This window comes from Eschrichtius robustus, chromosome 8 (assembly GCF_028021215.1).
Source record: "Eschrichtius robustus isolate mEscRob2 chromosome 8, mEscRob2.pri, whole genome shotgun sequence".
Classification (NCBI taxonomy): Eukaryota; Metazoa; Chordata; class Mammalia; order Artiodactyla; family Eschrichtiidae; genus Eschrichtius; species Eschrichtius robustus.
Genome location: NC_090831.1, coordinates 102,115,133 through 102,140,560, shown reverse-complemented (window position 1 = coordinate 102,140,560; position 25,428 = coordinate 102,115,133). Strand labels below are relative to the sequence as shown.

The 25,428-nt window shown below is 40.3% G+C and overlaps 1 protein-coding gene across 6 annotated transcripts in view; it reads left to right on the top strand.

Moving 5' to 3' along the window:
• The first annotated feature begins 6,261 nt into the window (after nt 1-6,261).
• Nucleotides 6,262-25,428, top strand: part of CADPS2 (calcium dependent secretion activator 2) — a 552,288-nt gene continuing 533,121 nt past the window's right edge. For all 6 annotated transcript variants that reach the window (XM_068549383.1, XM_068549382.1, XM_068549381.1 and 3 more), the window contains exon 1: nt 6,262-6,712. In XM_068549383.1, coding sequence (XP_068405484.1) covers nt 6,365-6,712 — 348 coding nt within the window. In that variant the 5' untranslated portion in view covers nt 6,262-6,364. The remainder of the gene's footprint in view (nt 6,713-25,428) is intronic.

The following is a 25,428-nucleotide window of genomic DNA, read 5'->3' as shown; positions in this document are numbered from 1 at the left end:
ACAGAGTAAGAAAAATTTACTGATGTGGTTATAGATTCCACATTGCAACTAACCTTAAAGAAACTACCACTCATTGAGTTTTGGTTTAATATCAAAGAAGAATATCCATAATTATGTGAAAGGCTATTAAAATACTCCTTCCTTTTTCAACCACATGTCTATATAAGGTTGGATTTTCTTCATCTGTTATCAAACAAAACAATGTATTGCAACAGACTGAAGTAGAAGCAGATATGAGAATGTAGAAGCGCATGAATTCTACTAAGCCAGACATTAAAGAGATTTGTATAGTGTAAAATAGTACAACTCTTCCCACTCAACTTTTTCTTTTGGAAATACAGGGTTTTTTCATAAACATATACAACATGTTATATAGTAGGTTATTATTATTATTAAATGAATTAATAGTCATTTCTAAATTTCCTTAGTTTTATCTTTCTAATATTAGAAATGCTAATAAATATAACCCACATAACCAAGAGAACTTTGGGGTCCTTAATAAATTTTAAGAGGGTAAATAGGCCCTGAGAACAAGTGGGTTAATCACTGCTACAGACCAGGGTAATAGTAAATAATTAATAAAGACATATCTTCATTTTCCCCACTTAATATCATTTGACTATCCCTTATAATTTTCTCTGATAAAAACTCTATTTCAATTTAATTTCAGTTTACTTTTCTATTTCAGTTTAATTTTCTTGAGCATTATTGTTGAAATGGTCTAGGTTTTTTGTTTTTTTTTTTTAATAGGAGTAGAATTCTCATCTCTTGAGACATTGGTTGAATTCCTGGTCAATCAATGCAATGCTCTCTTTACAGTGTCCTAGTATAGTTCTTAATATAGACTAGGCACTCAATAAATGTTATTGACTGGCAGAACATGTGTTAAACAGCAAAGTCAATAAAAGTGCAAAACAACTGTGAAAGCTAGAGGGAAAAAACTCCATTTACTGCTTTATCCATTTATGAGCATAATTAGTAGATTTTAATCCATTCCCACAAAAAGCACTGTTTGTGTCTCTATTGCCATTTAAAACACAAACAAAAAGTGCAGTTTGTGCCTCTATTACCATTTAAAACACAAACAGGTTCTTGTAGGTTAAGTACCTTCTTCTCTAGGAGACCATAATTATCATCTCGTATATTGTACATCTTGAATTAAGGCAAGGCACTTTTCTCATGAAATTTTAGGCGCAGAGGTCACAGTATGCTTTTACCTTTCTTTACTCCCTGTACTTTACAACAAACTCATTTCTGTTACCTTCTCCAAATTTCTTACAAAAGGAAATTAAAAAATGGAACTGTAATCAATCATTGATGAATGCTGACAGATTGAATAGGAACAGAAGGAAAGTAGCTTCTTATTGTGGGCTCAAACCATCTTATAAAAATTATGAAATCTTTAAGGTGTTAATAAAACACCTTAACATATTTGGGAGTTCTTTTAGGCTGGCTGTTTCAAGGAAAATAATTTAGAAATACAAATTATAAGCTATGTAAAAATCAATAAATAAATGCATTGAACCATTTACTAGTTTATCTACAATTTACTTCTATAGTTCTACAGTTAAAAGTGAGCTACATAATAAAACAATTACAATAAAATACTTGGCATTTACTGAGAATTTACTCTATACCAGACAATCTTTTAGTACTTGAATGCAGTATTTTATTTAATCTTCACAATAAACCTTTGACTGTATCTTGTGTGGGTATCAGTGTGGATTACTCATTTTTCTGGTCAATTTGTGCTGATCATCTGCATATATTTTTACCCTTTATCTGTAAAAGGTGGGGTCACAGAATGATTCTTTCTAGGATTCAAATTCTAACTTGAGAGGCGAAAAAGAAACAGCTGAGCAAAGTAAGGAGAGGGATTTAAATAAGGTTGCCAGGAGGATTATTGCCTCATAAGATATAAATACTCATCTTAAAGTTTCAAAAAATTGGTTTTTATCTTACTTTTGCAAATGCATACCCTTTTATTAGCTGGGCTTGTGAGTTGACATTTTTCTCATACATATTTGCAAAACTGGTCCTTCCATTTGACCTGAAAAAGATTCCTCTCTCTGTTGTTATATAATTTTAGCTATAACTACAAAAAATAATAGACTCCCAAAACACTTAAGGGATATTTTGTGAATGTTTTTCTCTATGACCACAAGAGCATATATTACCATAACTTCTTATTTTGCTCATGTTTGTTTCATATACGTCCCCTCAGCGACTAAATTCTACTGTTTCTATCTACTCAGAATAGCCTAGAGTGGGTGCATAGCCTAGAGTGGGTGCCCCCAAAAATGTCTGTTCAATGAAAGAATGATTTTATCTGTGACTTGAAAGAGTTAATACCTTCCTTTCCGGTCAAATGCACAAATCAATTCTCAACCAGAAAACAGACCACCTATAGCTATTCAGGTCACACACCTGTTTCCTCAAATATCATTGCCAAAACACATTTTATATTCTATTTTATTATTGTGCATCCATCTTTCCCTAGCATTAGAGGTGTTTCATTAAAAAGCAGTATAACTTCAATTTGTTTTTATGCTCACCTTGACGAAAATAAAAATGAATCCCTGAATAAATTCAAGTGTATTTTATGTATTTTTGAAATGGTACAAACCAATCATGGTCTTATGTTGGGCATCATTTACTCAATTATCCCAGAGCATCAACTGAAGTTATAATTACCTGAAAAGGTAATATTTAAGGTAGAAATTTGGCAAGAACATTAGCATTAGCACAAAGTTGAAAATGTTAATTAATAATTATTAGGGCACAGTTAATGTTTAATGATCGGGTTTTCCTTTCAGATTCCTTTTCTTCAAACCATCTCTTTTTGGAGGAGAGGAAGGGAGGGTTCCTCAGAGACACATCATTGGCCCTCTTCTCAGTCTGAAACATGTTTTATGGACCTCATTATCCATATCTGTCTGTAGCTTCGACTACCACCAATATGCTGATGATTCCTTTACCCAGATGTGAGTTAACAGGTTTGCATTTCCAAATGGGTCTAGGAGCACTCTGATAAGCTCCTCAAAACTTGATGCTTCTCTATAGCTACATGTCCTCTAGAAGTTCATATTTCATCTGTTCTCAGTCAAGTTACCCTATCCTGGGAATCATATTCTACCCTTGACCCTCTTCTTCAGCTCCTCGTACGTGTTCTATTAATTCCTTTGTCCATCTCTTAAGCTTTCTTCCCCCACTCCCACCCCTTGTCCCCATCTTAAATTCTAGCCCTCATTGTTTCTCTCCCAGATTTCCTTAGTAATCTCATTGGTATCTTGCATCTGGTTTCACTGCCCTTACATTGCTCCAGATTGACTCTTCAGAGTTATAGGTCACCTTATGTTGTACCTTACTTAAACCTTTATGTGTATCCCCATTTTCTTCAGGACATAGTTTGAATTCCAAAGCATGGCATACAAGGCCATGGACACCTGCCCACTGTCCTTCTGCTCAAGGCTGAATTTGACTCTGTTCTCTAGCCTCATCTTCCCCATCTTCATATGTGGCCTTTATTTCAGGCATGCCAAGTTTACTTGCAGTTCTCCAAATGTGGCAAACAATTTCATACCTTTGCAAATGTGGTTCCTCTGGCCTATAGTGCCCTCATCCAAACAGCTATGAATCATTCTTCAAAACATATGTCAAGCATCCTGGAAGCCTTCTCTTACTCTATCTTGAATAAGTTACTTTTTCTCTGTATAACCATTATCTCCCAGGTTATTAGACCGATCATCAGATTGCAATACCAATATTTATTTTCTGTTTTTTCTTAATAAGTGTTTTTCTCATCTGTCATTCTTTAACCTGTAATCTCCTAAAGGCCAGAGACTATATCTTGTTCTTCTAAATATACCCTGCATAGTTTTAACAATGTTAGTTTCTTAACCAATGTATATTTAACTAATGAAATCCTTAAACATTCTCTTTGCTGCTTTGGATATTTCTTTAATTTATGCCCCTTAACCATTTTCATCTTTATAGAGAAAACACTGTATATGTTATTCTACAAATTATTAGATGTTTTCCAGTGGGATTCCCAAGGCTTGGAGAATCTTTGATAGCCATTTTTTAATAGGAAGAGAATAATAAGCTATCACATCAAGCAATTTTAACTAACTAATAAAGGAAGCTGAAAAGATACCTTTCCTTGGCAAGAAAAGGAAGGGCAATAAAGCTGCTGTATATAAATTATACTTTTATGTGCCTAGGAATTAAATTCTTATTTTAGGTATCAGTTTAATAAACATCATACATTTAATATACTGATTTATAATCAAACAAATTGTAATAGTAAAAGCTACTATTTGGAACTAGAGAGGATTCAGTGTGTTGCGTCCTTGTTCTATTAGTTGTTCCTTCTGTAGGAAAGAGGATTCCCTAAGTCTCAGGTTCCTTATCTGTACAATGGAACTAAAAATAAATGGGATAATGTATGTAAAGGGCTTAGTGCAGTACCGGGTACAAAGCATGTAAATGGTAATCATCATCATTATCATCATCATCACTACCTGTCTCAAAAGGTTACTTTGGTGACATTATTCGACAAGCACATTTACAAAACTTGGCGAAATGTAGCGTACTATGTATATAGCATTAGATACTATAACTTAAATGAATGAACTTGTTATTTATGGTTTACCTTGCCAAAAAATTGAAAAATATTGCCTTTAAATACATAAGTTTTTGAGATTTGTGTTCCTCGGCAGTTGGAGATCAGCCAGCAGTCACGCCCTCAGTGAACACCTTTTATCACTGTGGGCACCGTTAAGGATTGATAAATAGGCAAGTTTCCCCAGGAGTAAATGCTTCTTTGTCTTTCTACATCTAGGGAGACTATGAGTAAATGCAGAAGGAAAGCCTCCCTCATGTGTACCTAACTGCGGAAGTGGCTTGAAAAAGCTACAGCTGCTATTTGGCCACGGGGTAGACGAGCTCAGAGCCGGTAGTTTTACCTGCCGGGTGATATTTGCACTGAGCTTCCATCGCCTCCCTGCCAGTTTGGCCACTGCACACTGCACCTTATGTTGAATGCACTATTTTCCCTATTTCCTCCTCTGTCCGGATTAAGAATACCGGAAAAAACACAGAAAGAAACTCCTAGGTGGTTCTGGCTTTGGGACTGAGAAATCTGCGCAGATAAGGCAGGCTTCGGATGCAGCTACGAGACGCCCACTTGAGGCCGGAACCAATAGTGACCAAGTGTGTGTCCCAGGGCGCTGCGGGCTCGTCCAAACGCTAACAGTGCTGGACACCGGGCGTGTGCTCAAAAATTTGCTGCATGTCTACACTGCACAACCTGTCTTGAGTCAACCGCATCCCAACCCAGAACATAATCAAGCTATGTGTGAGCTGAAACAGAGTGCCATTTCGCAGATAGAAAACCGGTCTTACTCATGCATCTACAGGAATAAAGACAGTTTAAAAAGAAAGCCTCGTGTATTTTGTTTTGTTTTTGCTTTTCTTTTCAAGAATGTTCCTTTGACTTTTACAATTTGGACTGCAGCATAGCGTCAAACAGCAGCAGAGCAGAGCGAGAGACTTTTTAAAGTCTCTTCTCCACCTTATTTGGCGGTAAACATCTCTGGCCCCACTTTTCCGTGCTGGGGTTCAACCCTGGGTATCAAATTCGGGTCGGAGACGCACGTTCTGGCTGTTCCGCTCACCCGGGGAGGTGGAGGGGACCAGCTCTCCTGCCCCCCGTTCGCCTGTGCCTCAGGAAGCTTGCGGGAGAAAAGGGGATAGGTGGTGGTGGTGGTGGTGTCACGGCAGTCCAAGCATCCCGGGTGGGCGCACATAGAGCCACTGCGCTCAGCGCTCCTTATCTTTGCAAACTACGCGCCTGACACCCGGGCGCTCGGCCAGGGTCGCGGCGGCGGCGGCGGCGCGCGCACGCGCACTCCGCGACCCCGCGCTCGCTCCTCAACCTTCCATTCCACGTGCTGCTTGTTGTAGGCGCCACAGGTTCCCCACCTGCGCCCGGGCGCTCGGGCGGCTCCGCCTCGGCCGGCGGACGTCGGAGGACTACGGGGCTGGCGGGGCCCGGGCCAGCCGAGCAGTTCACCAGGCGCTCGGGCTCACCCCCGACGCTAACTCCGCCTATTTAATCCCGGCGGCTTCCTCCCCCCGCCCCGCTCCTAGTCCTCCTCCCGGCTCCCGCCCGCCCCTTTCGCCCTGGTGGTAGGAAACACTCCTGGGTCTAACTCGACGTGTCCGGAAAGCCTCGGCCAGTTTCCCTTTCGTTCTGCGGCCGCTGCTGTCAGCCGCGCGGCTCCCGCAGACCCGCGGGCGCAGCGGCAGGGGGTGAGGCGCCTGGGGGCCGCGGGCCGAGCGGCGGGGTGCCCCGAGCACTATGCTGGACCCGTCTTCCAGCGAAGAGGAGTCGGACGAGGGGCTCGAAGAGGAGAGCCGTGATGTGCTAGTGGTGGCCGGCGGCTCGCAGCGAGCGCCGCCGGCCCCGGCTCGGGAAGGGCGGCGGGACGCGGCGGGGCGCGCGGGCGGCGGCGGCGGCGGCGGCGCAGCCAGACCCGTGAGCCCGAGCCCCTCGGTGCTCAGCGAGGGGCGAGACGAGCCCGAACGGCCGCTGGACGAGGAGCAGGAGCGGAGGATCCGCCTGCAGCTCTACGTCTTCGTGGTGAGATGCATCGCGTACCCCTTCAACGCCAAGCAGCCCACCGACATGGCCCGGAGGCAGCAGAAGGTGAGTTGCCGGCAGGACCGGGCGTCTCCAGCCCCACTTCTTCCGCCCTGGGCGTTTCTCCCGGGAGAGCTCTGAGGCGCCTGCCCGCTGTCCTCCTGCAGGACACTGTATTTTTGTTAGTCTTGGAGGGCAAGGGAATCTTTGGAGGGAGGACGGTGCTTTAGCCCGCTGGGTATCAGGTTGCAAAGAACGCATCTTCTCCCCCGCGGCTGGCAGAAGCTATCAGCTTGGTCGGGACCGAGACCGACCCGACAGCCCGGCGGTGCGGCGGTTACACCCGGCAGGCTCGGCCCCGGCCGGATTAGAACGCAGCTCCCATCAACTTTAATTTCGAAGGGTAGTGGTGCATTCCTGTCCGCTTGGCCCTCCTGGAGCTGGGCTTTACCGTGGGTCTGAATGAGTGTGGAATCTGAACACTTCTGCTAGCGAGAGAGAAGTCTTTTCTGGGGAGAAGGTGTAGAAATGTTCCACGAAACAAAGCTAACTGGACAAGTTTTTCTGTACTGCTGTGTAACTAGGACATCAGATCCTAAGGAGGGAAGGTGTGCAGCTTTGGTGAGTTGCTGTGGGTTAGTAATTACCGCTCTCGGCAGGCCTAAGGAAACACGCTATTGATGAAAAATAAAGGATTGGTTCATAACCACTTCATCACGAAAGCGCTTTTGTCCCCATCCCCAAAGAGCTAAAGACTTTCAGGTGAAATGTCTGCCAACTTTAGTTTTAAAACAAGACCCCAGGGTCTAATAGTCTGTAGCAGACAAAAGTGATGACTCAAAATTGCCCGAATTGGGTGAACGTTTTCAATAGAAACTAAGAAATCTTCTTAATAGAATGTTGAACCTAGACAATTCACCAGAAATCTGCACTAGCCCCCTTAGTTTGGGACAGGATGTGGAGACGCAGAGAGATTGTATTGTAATTTGTCCAAAGCATACCTAGTTGCACAGATGTTTGTTAGTTTTCTGAACCATTAACTTCAGAATGTGAGGCATTTCTTAGAAATTTGGAGCACTTCTGAATTGACTTGTGAGAAGCTGGTATTTCAGAGTAAATGCAGTCTTCCCATCACCCTCCCACCCCCAATTACCCAACCTCTTAAAACAGGCCTAAACCAAGCAGCTGTTTTGAATTGCTCCCTGGGCGTACTTACGGGATGATTCTCTACAGCTGGTGGCTAATTACACAGAGCCTTCAAATGCCTAACCCGCTAGGTAACGCAGTCCCAGAATGCTAGAGCTGGAAAAGACCTTGGGATCCAGGCAGGCCCTTCATTTTGGAGGAGAGGATTTCTGAGTAACATTTTCTATTCCCTAACCAATTGGTATGATTGAAGCCACCATTTGTGAGGTCAGTTTCGAGTGCCCTGTGGAGTTTTTGTGAGCCTTCCGTTCTGTTCCTAGGTGAGTACCACGCTGTGTCATCCTTTGCTTGCATTGGGTTGCATTGCAGTCACCCAGTGCCTCTTAACTCTGTAGGTCAAGACTTTCATCTTCAGTAGTCACTCTTAAACTAAGTAATTTTGTGTGTATGTTGTATGTAGTCATATAAGTTTATGAATATCATCCAGTCTCCAGTTTTAATATTCATATTGCATTTAAGTTTATTTTCGGTGTGTTAAAGTATAAAAATAACGTTTGGTGAAACTAAGAGGCTATTCCTGTCTGGAATATGATCACTGAAGGTGCTTTTGCAAAGAGTCGCTGACTGGTAGCTGATTCTTACTGTGCATACTTGTTGCATTTTGTTAATGAAACAAACTCTCGCTTGTTCAAATAGTGCAGATTTCTCTGATTCCTGTTGTTTAAATAGAATGTTTCTCCAGAAATTATTTGAATAGGCACACAGGTGCATTCACAATACCACTGAGGAGACCACTGTTATAACCTACTTCAGACATCACCCAAAATAATTCCAAACTGCAAAAAAAGAAGCAAAACAGTGTGTATGTTCTGTGCAAAAATACTTAGACTGCTTGGAAATTTCTATTTTCTGAATATTGAGAGCATTAAATGCTGTGAGATGAAGTTTTGTGAATTATTCTTATATTTTAAGGGGGAGGCCCCTAAACAGCTTAAGTGTTTCCCTTATTCAAACTTATTCAAAAGGCCCCCCACTTTTTTTTTTTTTTAAACAAGTTGCTTGTTAAAGGGAGTTGGAGCAATTCTTGGCAGTCGGGTTTCCTCCCAGGACAAAATGAAATGGGAATTTAACTATATTCCTCCGAATTTGATGCACAAGCCAATAATTAATGACAAAAACTTTGTCTTGAATTATACAGTTGGGTTATATAAAAGAAGTAACAGGATAATTGCAAAATCACTAATCCATTATATATTTTCTGTATCTTCAAGTAGTGAGACATCTAGTAAAAGGATTTAATAGCTTAAATTGTAATTGAAATGCATATTGCTGCTTACTCACTTCTAACTTTAAGAATTTAGAAACTCAGAAATTGAGATTTGAAAGGGTCCTCATCTTATAAATGAAGAAAATTAATCACAGGAAGATAAAAGCCTTATCCTGGCAGTCAAAGCCCTCTCACTATTAGGGTTGGTGGGTTTCTGTGAACCGGCTGAGCTGCACTGTTTTTTGTTTTCCCACTTGGCTAAGATGGCCCACAAAGCTAGTAGGAGGTTGTATCCATGAATTGAAAAAGCTTAATAGCATTAAACTCAGTTGACTAAAACATGTCTGTCTTTGCTTTTGGCTGGAAAATTTCAGCTTAGAAGAATAATGGTGGTTAGCTTATGCCAGTCTGATAACTTAAGGCTTTACAGAAAACTCTGGGAGGAGTGTAGACCAGGCACTGACAAAGCCTTGTACCGTGTGGTCACACCACCTAAATGGTTCACACATGCTACCAATGTGGAGTAACAAACGGCCAATGGCAAAAATGACTTCAGTTGTGAAAAATGCTTAAGCCTCTGATGCTTATTTACATTGATTACCTTTGCACCATCAGTTAACAGTGATAATGATGAACCTTGGATGATTCTAGGTCATTGGTTAAAGGTGGGATCAGCGTTGAAACTAGGAAACAACAATGATGCAGATAAAGCTAATCAGTTGTTGCTTAATAAAGGCAATTTGTCTGCCGAACCTTTGGAAAACATTGAGACGCTAAAGGAAAAATAAAGTCCATGGTGGTTAGAAGGTAGGGAGAATCTGAGAAACGTAATGACTACCATAGAAGAGGTTAAGTATGTTCCATAGATGTGGGTTTACAGATTGCAGGTCTCAGTTTATAACCGTTTCAGGTGTGCATGACTTGAAGTGCTAACAGTTTTGGTTGGCCAGTCTCTAGGTGTCTAGTCAGTTAGTTGCTTTGTTCATTATTTGTTTTATTAAATTTAGTAAGTCAGATGTTGAAGCCAACTATCTTAAACTAGAAATAATGAAGAGGGAATCAAAAAGACTAAAATGGTATCTCATAACTTAACATGTGATTCATCTACCCTTGTTCTTTGCATTTTTATGTGTCACTGTAATCTCACTAAACTGCCTTAAACCTGCTTATGTAATCACTCCCACCACTTTGCATAATTTTCCACACTAATTAAGTTTGAGAAATGTATACAAATAATGTGAAGTTGCAGATGGTGGGGAAGTAATCTCCTTTGGTAAAACCGATCAGGAAGCGAGCACTGTGGGGAAATAGTATTGGGTGAAATAATACACAGTGGGTTCTACACTTGGCGCGTCTGAGTGTTTATACTGCAATAAAGTGGCCACTTTTATCTCTCTTTGGAAATGGCAGTACTTTCTGTAGCTTAAAAAAAAAAATCTTCTCACTGCTTAGGTGATCCCCGGGCTCAGAAAAAGACAATTTTATGAAAAAATGAGCTAGATTTACGAAGACCAGGAATCACTTACCTTATGCTAGGGGTCATTGTTCCTTAGTGCTATGTTGTGCCATCTTTGGGGCCTAAGATAAGACTGTGGCCTGATGTATTCTCAGCGTAGTGCATGATGTATAAGAACCTAGTAAATGCTTGTTGGATAGGAAGTGTCAGATTTAGTCCCTGTCTCGAAGAATTAGTGAGGTATAAGGTGGAGGAAAGAATATAAAGGCAAAGAGTCAACCTCTCTTCCCTGGAAATTAATGTTCCTAAACATGTTTTGAGACCACCAGGACTCACCCCACCCTCTGTAAAGAAAGCCATAAAAATGGTAATACCTGTTGGTATAGAACTAATGACTTCCAAGGGAAGACTTTTCCCAATGCCACAACCAAATCCGAGAGACAAGCGTGTAGAAGCCCCACAGCATGCCTTGCTCTCTTGCTTGCAGGTTTCCAGGAGCTGTGATGATAGTCTAAAAAGCCCACCCTCTCAGGGAGTTAGGATAATTCATGCTTTGTTCCTTGCGCTTTGGTACTTTATGGTGCAGAAGGGATGGGTTATGTTGTTTGCTGCTTTTAATAGGGAGTACATTGTCCTGTGGGGAGTGAGTTGGAAACCACACATTAGAGTGAAACCTCAGACTGGACTTTATCTCAGAGAAAAAAATGCTGCTTGTTTCAACTGATTCATCTATCCCTCCGCAGGGTGTCTTGAGACTGCGGCACTTAATTTGGTGGAATGAGTTGTGCTAATGAGAACTCAAATGGATTAGCGATATTGGAGTTCGCTTCTTTCAAAAATGAAATCAGCTGTAATTTTGGTGTACATTGACTGCTTATAAAGTGAAATAAAATATTGTAATTCTGTGTGTTCCCTCTTTTAAATGGAAGCAGTTCCCTTCATTTCTACCCTCACAAGATAAATGGCATAGTTTGTAAAGTCATTAAAGACCTTCAAAACAAAATTAAGAAACCCAATTGTCAGGCTGTTAAGTATGGGAATTCTGAATGGAAAATTCTACCAGTTATTGTTTTCTAGTGAGGCAGGCCTCTTTTGAGTTATTGTGCTACTTTTTATGCATTTCAAATTAGACCTTTCTTTGGGAAAGAGGGTGGGTTGCATAGTCGTGTGTTATTGCCGTTTCAGTTTTTAGGCCAGGAAAAAACCTCTAATGATTGTAAATAGAATATCATTGGAACAAATGACATTGTTCCAAAGCTTTAAGAGTAGTCAAGAATCTAATCATGGAACGGTCCCAAATCTGTAACATGTCACCTTAGGACCAGTGTTTAAGTTGCCTAAGGATTTTGATATGATTTCCTTTTTTTTAAAAAAAAAAAAGAAAAAAAAAAAAACCCTGGGATTCTTATCCTTAACTGCACATTAGAATCACCTGGAGAGCTTTTAAAAATCAGAGTGAAGTAAGTCAGAAAGAGAAAAACAAATATCGTGTATTAACGCATATATGTGGAACCTAGAAAAATGGTACAGATGAACCGGTTTGCAAGGCAGAAATAGAGACACGGTTGTAGAGAACAAACGTATGGACACCAAGGGGGGGAAAGTGGGGGGGGGGGTGGTGGTGGGATGAACTGGGAGATTGGGATTGATATATATACACTAATATGTATAAAATGGTTAATAAGAACCTGCTGTATAAAAAATCAAATAAAATTCAAAAATTCAAAAAAAAATCCCATTATCCAGGTTGTATCCCAGACTAATTAAACCAATCTCTGGGGTTAGAGTCGTAAAGCTTCCCAGGTGATACCAGTGTACATCAGACTTGATAAATCCTGTTTTAAAGGGAAACTACAGGAAAATGACTTACAGTTTATGGCTTAGTTTCACCTAGGCAAGGTGAAAGTATAATATTTGCAATAATGAGTGAGATTACTGAGTAATCAAACCCGTATTACATATTGAGGAAAAGGTAATAGGGGTGCTCTAGGCAAGGAACAAAAAACATCTAAATATTTTAGACTCTATTGAACCAATACAGTGGGAGGACAGTGCGTATTTAGACTTTTAAAAGGTCTTTAATTTGGTGATATGCTGGAGGCTATTGAACTACATTATCAGTTGTGTAATTTATTCATTACAAAACCACGGATAGATCACAATGTTCGCAACAGGAAATGTAGGAGGGTGAGCCTGAGTGTTTACCATTACAAAATGAACTGGAAAGGAGAATCTAGTGAAATCTCAAAGTTGGAGTTGACCCTGAGTAATGCCTAACTGAAGAGTGAATTTCACAGTGGTCTGGTCTTTACAAGATCATTAGCGGGTGGAGTGTTTTTTCAGTGTGTGCAGTAGGAATGCATATGGGTTTTTCAAAAAGTAAACCTTAGAAGTCATTCTCAAGTAATTGTTTTAAGTGAAGTAATTAAAAACTAAGGACTTATCTAAGAGTGTCTTTATTTTTATGCTATTTCCAAAACACTAATGTTAGGTTAAGCAGTAAGGAAAGCCTCTGTTTTCCTCAGATTGCATAATGGGTTAAGTCCTTGGTTTGTATTTGGGAGCCTTCTACTTTGTAGAGCATCATTGATGCTTTGCTTTGCTTCTTGAAATTTTATCACATCGCTTTGTAAACTTTACGGTTTGAATATTTTCATTTTATGACCTTCGAGTTAGTAATGAATTTTTGTGATGAAAATGTTACTGGGGCAAAGGGTATGAATAATTAAAAGGCTGTCCTTCTCAGTCTGATAGCTGAGGTGGTATTTGCTCATTTCTGATTGCTTGGGAGGATGAATGTATATGATCTAATATCCTATTCCTACTTCTCTATTGAGATTTAGGTGTCACTTATTAATGTGTCCCCTTCCTCGCTATGCTGAAGGTAGCATTCCTTTGTGGAGGGTGTTTCTATAGTCTGCCTTTCTGCCTTTCGTTTGGTTTTTAAAATATAATTCAGTTGATCTTAAAAACTTATTTCTTATTTATATTCTTGGATAATCAGTTTCCCATCTTGAATTAAAATATGAATCAAGGAGTTGACTTTTTTCCCCCAAATAGCTAAGCAATTCTTGAAGCGTAACTTTTGATTAAGCTCTACTTTCATTAGTAAGGTGTTAGACCAAATCATTTATATTCTTTCCTTCATTAATTCATTGATCAAATATTTATTGAGCCTCTAGTATGTGAGTTTAACCACAAAATGTTCTGAGACTAGAGAATAAAACAAGCAGAAAATTTCTCATGGGATAATGTTCAATGATGTATAGATTATTTGTATGTATTTCTCTTTATATCTGTTTCTAGGCTACCTATTCTGATTCATTAATCTACTACTTTTTCCTACTGCTAATACCATAATTATGATCTTATCATATTTTAATATCTGATGGAAATCACTCTTTGGCTTCAGAGGGCCTGGGCTTCATTATTTTCTATTCATTCACTGTGTGAGCAAGGCATTTCATGTCTCTGGGCCCTGGGTTTTTCATTTGTAAAATGCGGATATAATGACCTCCTAGAATTCCTGTTCTGATGAAATGAAGTGATGCATATAAAGTGCTTAGTATAGTGCCTACTGCATGGATGTGTTCCAAATTAGGTGCTATCATTTTTAATTTAATCTTGTTTAGGAAACAATATTTTATTACATTCAGTCTTCTAGGAACATAGCATATCTCTTTAGTTAAGCTTCTTATGTCTTGGTGATGTTTTGCATTTTCATTATATAGAACCTTTGCATTTATAATTAAGGTTATTTTTAAGCATTTTATAATTTTTGTTTTTACTGTGACATCCTTCCCTGTTTTATTATGGATAAATGTAAAACTCTAATTTTTGTTACAGCTGGTTATATTACAGTACACTGCTGACTGAGTAATTAGTACTTTATTCTTCTAGATTTTCTAAGTAGGTGGTTGAATCATCTGCTGATAGTTATAACTTTTGTCTGGTCCAGTAGCTGTGCCTCTTCTGTTTCACAGGGCAACTGTCCTAATACAATGTCCAGAAGAGTATGTGTACTTGTTGCCAATACCTTAGGCTTGGTCCAGGCTTTCCTGGGAATGCTTTTGGTATTCCACCAGTGAATATAGTGTTGGTTAGTATTTTAGGATAATTCTGTTTTTATTACATTAAGAGGATAAAATGTCAGGAATGGACTCTGAATGTTAGCAGATTTCTTTTCCGCATCAATTGAGGTGCTTGACTAGTTTTACTTTACTGATGTGACAGATTTCTAGGTTCTTATTAAACCATATTTGCATTGCTAGGGGAAACCCCTATTATACTTGAACTTTTGAAACAATTGACTTATGAAATGAACTACATCCAGAACCTATTTTTGAGTTTTTCCTTTCCTTAGCCTATTAGATTTTTCTTCTTATTCCAGATTCAATTGTGATGATTGCATAATTTCAGAAAATTGGCCATTTCTAGATTTTCATGTATATTAACATAGAGTTGGGCATATTTCTCACTTATTTTCTTAATCTTTAATGTTAGTTTTAAGTCTCCAGATTTTAGCCTCCCTTAAAAAAAAAAAATGCATGGGAAGACCTTCAAGATGGTGGAGGAGTAAGACATGGAGATCACCTTCCTCCCCACAAATACATCAGAAATACATGTATCTGTGGAACAACTCCTACAGAACACCTACTGAACGCTGGCAGAAGACCGCAGACCTCCCAAAAGGCAAGAAACTCCCCACGTACCTGGGTAGGGCAAAAGAAAAAAGAAAAAACAGAGACAATAGAATAGGGATGGGACCTGCACCTCTGGGAGGGAGCTGTGAACGAGGAAAAGTTTCCACACACTAGGAAGCCCCTTCACTGGTGGAGACTGGGGGTCGCGGTTGGGGGGAACCTTTGGAGCCACGGAGGAGAGCGCAGCAACGGGTGCAGAGGGCAAAGTGGAGAGATTCCCGCACAGAGGATCGGTGCCGACCAGCTCTCACCAGCCCGAGAGGCTTGTCTGCTCACCCGCCGGGGTGGGCAGGGGCTGGGAGCTGAGGCTCGGGCTTCGGAGGTCAGATCCCCGGGAGAGGACTGGGGTTGGCGGCGTGAACACAGCCTGAAGGGGGCTAGTGCGCCACGGCTAGCTGGGAGGGAGTCCGGGAAAATGTCTGGACTTGCCTAAGAGGCAAGAGGCCATTGTTTTGGGTGCGTGAGGAGAGGGGATTCAGAACACCGCCTAAACGAGCTCCAGAGACGGGCGCAAGCCGCGGCTAGCAGCACGGACCCCAGAGACAGGCATGAGACGCTAAGGCTGCTGCTGCCGCCACCAAGAATCCTGTGTGCAAGCCCAGGTCACTCTCCACACCTCCCCTCCCGGGAGCCTGTGCATCCCGCCACTGCCAGGGTCCCGTGATCCGGGGACAACTTACCCAGGAGAACACACGGTGCGCCCCAGGCTGCTGCAACGTCACGCCCGCCTCTGTGCCTCAGGGTCGCCCCTCATCGTACCCCTCCCTCCCCCCAGCCTGAGTGAGCCAGAGCCCCCAAATCAGCTGCTCCTTTAACTCCGTCCTGTCTGAGCGAAGAACAGATGCCCTCAGGCGACCTGCATGCGGAGGTGGAGCCAAATCCAAAGCTGAACCCCGGGAGCTGTGCAAACAAAGAAGAGAAAGGGAAATCTCTCCCAGCAGCCTCAGGAGCAGTGGATTAAATCTCCACAATCAACTTGATGTACCTGCATCTGTGGAATACCTGGATAGACAATGAATCATCCCAAAATTGAGGCAGTGGACTTTGGGAGCAACTGTAGACTTGGGGATTGCTTTCTGCATCTAATTTGTTTTTGGTTTTTGTTTATGTTAGTTTAGTATTTAGAGTTTATTATCATTGGTAGATTTGTTTATTGATTTGGTTGCTCTCTTCCTTTTTTTTATATGTAGATTATATATATTTTCCTTTTTTCTGTTGTGTGTATGTGTATGCTTCTTTGTGTGATTCTGTCTGTATAGCTTTACTTTTACCATTTGTCCTAGAGTTCTGTCTGTCCTTTTTTTTTTTTTTTTTTTTAGTATAGTTTTTAGTGCTGGTTATCATTGGTGGATTTGTGTTTTGGTTTGGTTGCTCTCTTCTTTCTTTCTTTTATTACTTTTAAATTTTTTAAATTTTTATTTAAAAAATTTTAATAACATTAATTTATTTTATTTTTTTCTTTCTTTTTTTCTCCCTTTTCTTCTGAGCTTGACAGGGCTGACAGGGTGACTGACAGGGTCTTGGTGCTCCGGCCGGCTGTCAGGCCTGTGCCTCTGAGGTGGGAGAACTGAGTTTAGGACATTGGTCCACCAGAGACCTCTCAGCTCCACATAATATCAAATGGCTAGAGCTCTCCCAGAGCTCTCCATCTCAATGCTAAGACCCAGCTCAACTCAACGACCAGCAAGCTACAGTGCTGGACGCCCTATGCCAAACAACTAGCAAGACTGGAACACAACCCCACCCGTTAGCCGAGAGGCTGCCTAAAATCATAATGTCACAGACACCCCAGAACACACCACTGGATGTGGACCTGCCCACCAGAAAAACAAGATCCAGCCTCATCCACCAGAACACAGGCACTAGTCCCCTCCACCAGGAAGCCTGCACAAGCCACTGAACCAACCTTAGCCACTGGGGGCAGACACCAAAAACAACAGGAACTATGAACCTGCAGCCTGTGAAAAGGAGACCCCAAACACAGTAAGTTAAAGAAAAATGAGAAGACAGAGAAACACACAGCAGATGAAGGAGCAAGGTAAGAACCCAAATGAAGAGGAAATAGGCAGTCTCCCTGAAAAAGAATTCAGAGTAATGATAGTAAAGATGATCCAAAATCTTGGAAATAGAGTGAAGAAAATACAAGAAACGTTTAACAAGGACCTAGAAGAAGTAAAGAGTAAACAAACAATGATGAACAACACAATACATGAAACTCAAAATTCTCCAGAAGGAATCAATAGCAGAATAACTGAAGCAGAAGAACGGATAAGTGACCTGGAAGATAAAATATAGTGGACATAACTACTGCAGAGCAGAATAAAGAAAAAAGAATGAAAAGAATTGAGGACATTCTCAGACCTATGGGAAGACATTAAATGTACCAACATTCGGATTATAGGGGTCCCAGAAGAAGAGAAAAAGATAGGGACTGAGAAAATATTGGAGGAGATTATAGTTGAAAACTTCCCTAATATGGGAAAGGAAAATAGTCAATCAAGTCCAGGAAGCACAGAATCCCATACAGGATAAATCCAAGGAGAAACACGCCAAGACACATATTAATCAAACTATCAAAAATTAAATACAAAGAAAAAATATTAAAAGCAGCAAGGGAAAAACAAATAACATACAAGGGAATCCCATAAGGTTAACAGCTAATCATTCAGCAGAAACTCTGCAAGCCAGAAGGGAGTGGCAGGACATATTTAAAGTGATAAAAAGGAAAAACCTACAACCAAGATCACTCTACCCAGCAAGGATCTCATTCAGATTTGATGGAGAAATTAAAACCTCTACAGACAAGCAAAAGCTAAGAGAATTCAGCACCACCAAACCAGTTTTACAACAAATGCTAAAGGAACTTCTCTAGGTAGGAAACACAAGAGAAGGAAAAGACCTACAGTAACAAACCCAAAACAATTAAGAAAATGGTAACAGCAACATACATATCAATAATTACCTTAAATGTAAATGGATTAAATGCTCCAACCAAAAGACATAGACTGGCTGAATGGATATAAAAACAAGACCCATATATATGCTGTCTACAGGAGACCCACTTCAGACCTAAAGGTCGGTGCTTTGTGACCACCTAGAGGGGTGGGATAAGGAGGGTGGGAGGGAGATGCAAGAGGGAGGAGATATGGGGATATATGTATATGTATATCTGATTCACTTTTTTATAAAGCAGGAACTAACACACCATTGTAAAGCAATTATACTCCAATAAAGATGTTAAAAAAATTCATATCCCCAATTATTCTTGTTTTTACAAATATACACTTTAACTTTATAAATTCTATTTTTATAAATCATTAATTTGTTTTAAAGTTTCTTAAGCGGGCTGGGAGGCATAAGGGAGTACTTCTTTCATTTGGCTTCTTAATTAGGATTACTTTCTGCTTTGCAGTAAGAATTAAAGTATACAAAGCTATGAATTTATCTCTAGATACAGTTTGGGAACAATTTGGCATCAGTTTGTTACATAATGAAATTTTATTTTTTGCCAAATCTGTTATTTCAGATCTTAGTTTTTCCTTGAGCCAGTACTTAGAAGAGTATGTAAAAATTTCAAGTGTTGAAGTTTTGTTTTCTTCTTAGTAGTAGATTTCTAATTTTATGCTGTCAGAGTGTGGTTCACTGAACTATTTCATTGTATGTAACTAGTATTTTTACATCACAAATTAGTACATACATGTTCTGACTTTAGGATTAAAGGTGTTATATCTAAATCAGCATTATTGTAGTAATCATTCCTATCTTGTCATCCTTATAGTGACTAAATTATCCAGCTATACTTATATGAACAGTTGACCCTTGAACAGCATGGGTTTGAACTGTGCTCGGCCCACCTGTACACACATCTTTTTCAATAGTAAGTACTGCAGTACTACCTGACTTATGGTTGGCCTATGCAGAACCTCAGATATGGAGGAACCGGGTAGTTGGAGTGCCAGCTGTAAGTTATATATGGATTTTCAACTGCGCCAAGGATCAATGCCCCTAACCCCAGCATTGTTCAAGAGTCGACTGTATTTTTAATTTATCTTGCATTTCTAGAAGTATTCATGAATTTTGATTCCAGGTTCTTTATAAATATATACTTATGAGTCTTTATACTATTATCGGTGAAAAATAACTCCCTTTGACTCATAGTGTGTTGAATGATGATTCTACTTTGTCCAATTTTAATGCTGAAAATACTTTCTTTGGGGGAGTTTATCAGATATATTGATAGGTATCCATAATACATCTACATCTATGCTCATATGTTCACCTATATACACTTATAAACGTGTAAGTATATATACACTGTCTGCATATGTATGTGTGTATGCACACATTTTGGGGTTATTTTGTATTGAAAATTATTACAACAGTTTTTGCCTAGTCTTTGCTTTTCTAAGAGTTTGAAACATTTTTAGTCATCGCTGATATGATTAATCTTATTTTTCATTTTCAGTGTTTTGTTTCCTTTGCTTTTTGTTTTGTCTTTGCTGTATGGCATTTCTGCTCTCCCATTCTGGAGCCAGGGACAGGTAGAGTGACATGATATAAATCTTCCTTTGCCTTCCTCATGGTTGTGCTTACTGTTTTGATTCACTGGGCAGAGCACACTTCCTTTAAGATGCTGTGTCTCCAATTTTTTTCATGGATTTTGAAGTCAGTGGACATTCCTCTGGGAAGTAGGCTTTCGTTTTACCTTTAGTCTGCAGTGTTTAAAATTTTTATGGATCTGTATGAGCATGTTTTATTGGAAGAAGAGAAAAATTAAATTCTGCCATGAAACCTGTATTCTTACTATTTTAACAAATTTAGGGAAATATATTCCAAATCTTATTTGAGATGAGAATCTTATTTTAATTTGGTTCTCTAGAAAAATATCTAAAACCCCAAATGCTGCTATAGTCAAAAGGCTTACAAAATGCTGAATATCATCAGGAGCAATTCTGAAATATAACAAGATGATTCTAGCCTACATTTGTGAAGCTCTGGTTTTCTTAACCAGAAGGATTGTATGTGTTCTCGAGCAGTGGTTAAGTAGGGAGACTGAGATATAGAGCACGTTCTTATTCTCCGATCTCTGCTTCAGCTAGGGCCACTCTGCTTTTATTGGGTTAGCCAAAAAGTTTGTTCAGTTTAAAGTAAAATACATTTTTCATTTTCACCAAGAACTTTATTGAACGACGTATTCATCAACCAAACGAACTTTTTGGCCAACCCAATACATGTTAGAACAACATATCTAAAATGACAGAAGGGGAGGATGAACTGTCTAATTATGAAAAATTAATGTGATTCGAGTGTAAAATCCCATATGAATTTCCAGAGTTTGATTACCACATCCTAGAATCCTAGGCTTTAGACTTTATTTTTCCTTTTTATTCCCTTACAGATATTTGAGAGAAGTGATGTAGGGGATATACAATTTAATCCAGCACAAATCTAATAGGTGAGATGTTGAATTTGTGGTCCTTCAAATAAGTAGAGATCAAAGGACAGTTGTCTGGAGCTCAGGGGAGAGATTTGGGTACACGCGGTAAATTTGAGAATTGTCATGTGGATTGTAATCAAAGCCATGGGCGTGACTGTGGTGGAAATAGAATCCAGCAAAGAGGAGGTTTTAATGACTTAGTATTAAAGAACTTGAGGATTTAAAAGACAAGAGGGAAGATTGAACTGGCAAAGGAAATGGAGAAGGAACAGCCAGGTCTTTAAGAAGGAAGTTAGCATGGCCTTTGTCGCAGAAACTAAAAGAAGAGCCATTTCAATAGAAAGAGGTGGAAAATGATGTCAGGTGCTGAGAGGTCAAGTAAGATAAGGATTGAAAATGTTAATTGGATTTATCAGTATGGAGATAACTGCAACCTTGCAACTCATAAGTTGAATCTCACAGCCCACTTTTTCAATTGTTGATATCTCAACTGCATGTGGTATGCTGAATTCAGCTTTTCTTACACCTGAACAGCTTGAGTTATAACACGGTGACTTTGCCACCCAACCGGTAAGCTTTAGTGCAGCTTTGTATAGACTGTTTTGTGGGGGACACTGTATAGATATAAATGTATATATATACATGCATATGTATTTGTGCTTTTGTTTTATAAAAGTGAAATAAAAATTATTAGCGATAAACCTAGATTTCAAATAGGGTGCAGTTGAGACATAGATCACGAAGTATGCTACAACTAGCAGATCTGACATTAATTGGGTACTTATTAAGTTTAACTGTTCATTTCCATTTTGAACAAAACAATCTCAGAGAACTTGTGCAAATGCTGGGATACATAAATCAAAATCAAAGTGGGATGAAACCAGGTTGGTAATATTTTTAGCTTGATGGTAATGTATCTCTCCTCCACTGTCCCCTTGCTGTTTGTTTCACTTTCCCACTTCCGGTGTTCTATCATGTTTATGGGAACCCTATCCGAGAAGAATAGGGTTCAGCCCTTCCTTGGCCTTTCTAAATTGCTGTCTCCTCATCTGTAAAATGACTCATACTTGCTTCAGTAAGATGCTGTGAAGATTATGTAAAATTTCTGAAAAGTAACTAGCACAGTGCCTGGCATGGAGTAAGTAGATCGAGAGTTTCCTTTATTTTCTCGTGATTTTCATGCAGGAAGGAACTTTCATTCCATAACGCATATTGCATTTAGTTGTCACATATTGAGGCAATATTTGAACAGATATTGTGTGCTGGGCAGTACTTTAGGCATCGAGAGTATACGTGTGGACAGGACAGCCCCCACTGAGGCTTGTATTCTAGTAGAGGAGACGGATAGTTAACATATATGCACATACATATTAAGGGTTAGCGACTGTGGGGAGGGGGGTCGGCCTCGGCAGCTATTTCAGGTAGGGTAGTCCGGGAAAGCCTCTCTGAGCAGCCAGTAGTGGTTGAGCAAAACTTGAATTAAGTGAAGGACTGAGCCACTTGATGGTGGGGTGAGGGGGAAGGGCATCCCCGATGGCATTAACTGCAAGTGCAAAGAGCCTTGTGGTGGAATAAAACGAGCTCGTCTTATGAAGAACAGCAATGAGGTCTAGGGTGGCTAGAGTGGGGTTGAGAGAGGGGCGAGTAGGAAGTGATGAGTCTGGAGAGGTAGGCACGGGCTAGCTTAGGTAAGTTCTTTAGGCCATGGGAAGGTCAGACTTTAAGCAGGGTGGGGAGCTATTGAATATTGAGCAGGTTCAAAAAGTGATCTGATTAAGATGCTAAAACAGTCTGTACCTGAGAAGATCCAGTGCCACTACGTGGCACAACTCCAGGGGCCACCATTTACGTGGAATTTAGGGCAACGCCTCAAGCATCGTCCAGCCTTGAGAATAGATTGTCAAGGCAAGAGTGGAAGCCGGAAGACCAATTGGGAGATTGTGGCAGTGGTTCCGGTCTGAAGAGGGTGGTAGCCTCAGGGGTAGTATAGGATATAGGTAGTATTTTCTCACCATTTAAGTTCGTGAATATATTATAATGGACCGTATGGTAATAGTGTTATTTTGAAGATGATAATGTGCTAAATCTATTTATGCTATTACATAAAACATATTCATGTGGTTAAAAATCGAAGCCTTGCAGAACTTGGAATAAAAAGCTGTCTCCTGTCCCGTTTCTCCCCAACCCCAGTTACATTTCCTGAGGGAACCCTTTTCACTCTTCACTATGTTTTTAATTCTTCCAGCGAATCCTTTGTAAATTGAAATAAGATGCACAAACCACTTTTCGTCCTCGGTCCTCCTCAGACTCCAGCCATTACTTCCTGTAGAAGGGGCAGGGTGGGGAGATCAAGCTCACTTACAAGCATCTGGCTCCTTTCTTCTACTTGGAATGTGGTTATTTACCATTATTAGTCTGCTAGTTGACCCCAATATGTTCTCCCCTCCTTACAAGCAACAGACTTTTTAGTTGGGAGCATGGCTACCTTTTCTCATCTTCTCCCCTTTTTTTTTGGTTAACCGTGGGACTGGGTATGCTTGTCTGCAGAGAATGTGGGTCAAGAGCACAGCCCAGGGGGACGTCGACTTTATTTCTCGCACATGAGAACAGGACTGGGTCTGTTCTCACGACGAATTGCACAGGCAATGTCTCTGTTCTTAAAGAATTCAAGAAGACAGGCTACAGGTGGCTGAGATTTTGCTGAGAAGAGCAGAAAGTGAGTCTTGCCAGACTAGGAGCAAGTATGTGGCAGACAAACTGTTGCCCCAAATTGTTCTCCTGATGGCTATTAACAATATGTAACAATCGGGGTCTGTTGTCTTTTCCAGCTTCTTGTGGCTGGATAGAGCTAAAAGACTTAAGTTCAGGCAAGTGGGGTATGAATGGAAGTGCCCTGTGCAAACCTTATGGGCCATTCCTTGAAAAGAGGGGCACATCCTCCCTTTTCCCACGGGCTGGAATCCCCATGTCAGTCATTAGAGCAGCCATTTGGATGAGGACAGGTTGCTACCTGTTGAGGAGTGCAGAACAACATGTCTGAAGGAGCCCGGGGCCCTGATAGCCTTGCAGGGGAGAGCTGCCACGTGTTCAGATCTCAGAGAAATGAACTTCTGTCATGTTTATGCTAATTTTAAGTGATTTTAATTATAATCTGTTATATCCACGTCATACCTACACTTAGCTTTTTAATTTACATAATATACTCACCCCTTTTATTTCTCAGTTTTTCCTCTATAGACCTTATAGTTGTACTGTTTCCGCTATTAGTGTTAATTACCTGATGCTGATTTCCCGTCCTCCTCTTTGCTAAGTTTCCAGCTCTAGCTTCCCTGGCAGCTATGGGGGGCATGTGACGTACGTTCTGGTGTATGAGACAGGAGACGGTCCTCTTGTGACTGAGGAAGATATATATATACTAAGGGAATTAGAGGTGCTGGGTCAGACACACTTGATTCTGAAACCATCGCCAGTCGCACCTGCATCCAGACATTTTTGTGAGGAAAATACCCTCCCAAGGTTGCTAATCTACTTTATGTTTAAGAATCATTAAGTAAGAATGATTCTTATGGTAAGAATCATTAAGTTCTCTGCTCTTTGAGTAGTTGCTTCTAGAAATTCAAGACTATTTAATGGAGTTTACATCAAGACTATTTTTCACTGCAAAACCACATAATGTACTTGGTTGCATTTCTTAAAATTTTATTTTTCTTGGGGTCTTTTTTTCCTTCTCTACCCATCTTGTCTCCCTTCATTGCTTCCTTAAGTTGTCCAAAATTATAAACCGGTGCCTATCAACGGGGATGGTAATAACCCCTAGCAGACATTTAAAAAAGTATGGGGTGTTTTTGGTTTTCTCGGTTGATTGGGGGCTTGCCACTGGTATTTAGTGGGTGGGATCCAGGGATTCTAGAAATCCTGGAATGCATGCTGTATTGTCCGTCACACATGGCATTTGAATGCCCTGTTGGACATTTCTGTACTTTAAGCCGGTTTATAATTATTTGAGCCTAGAGCATAACTCTTCATCTACAAAATGCAAAGTTTTTTTTACATGGGTTTACTAAGTTATTTTTCTAGAATGACAACTTCTGGGTAAATTGAAGGAAGATTGAACTTTGTCAGGAACTTTCCTGAGAATTGCTCACTATTTTGAAAAATGTCACCAACAGCACCAGTGATGCTTCTGATACTGTGTTACCAATACAAGTTGCTTGTGTCAGCCTTCATTTTCAGTTGTCACATTCTTCTTGATTTTATGGACACATATATAAAAACTTCTTAGCCCTTATTTCAAAATGTCAGCACTCTGTTTTTGACAACTTTCAGTTAAATATCGCCTAACTTCCCTTAAGTTCTGACTTCTTCATTATATAAGACTAGATGCATACATCCGCTATCTTGTAGACCAGCTACGCCTAAGCATTTACATACTAATATACATGTTATTTCAGTTACTTTGTTTCTGTTCCCATTAGGATGTTATATTTTTGAAAACGTCTGTGCAGATAATATACGTAGGGATAAATGTCATTGCTGCATAGCAAAAGGGTTATTGTTCTGTTTTTTTGCAATTATAGGGGGTTTATCAGTTAGGGCCCAGTAGGAGATAGCCTGTTACACTCCAAGGGACAGTTCACAAATGAGAGGGTCAGGCAGGTTTAAGGGAACCAGTGACGGGGTGGTGAAGCGTTCAAGAGTTGGCTACAGAGGGAAACCCTTACTACCCCTGCGCCTCCAAGAGCGGGAGGAGGGAGCTGTGGTCTGAACTGGGCG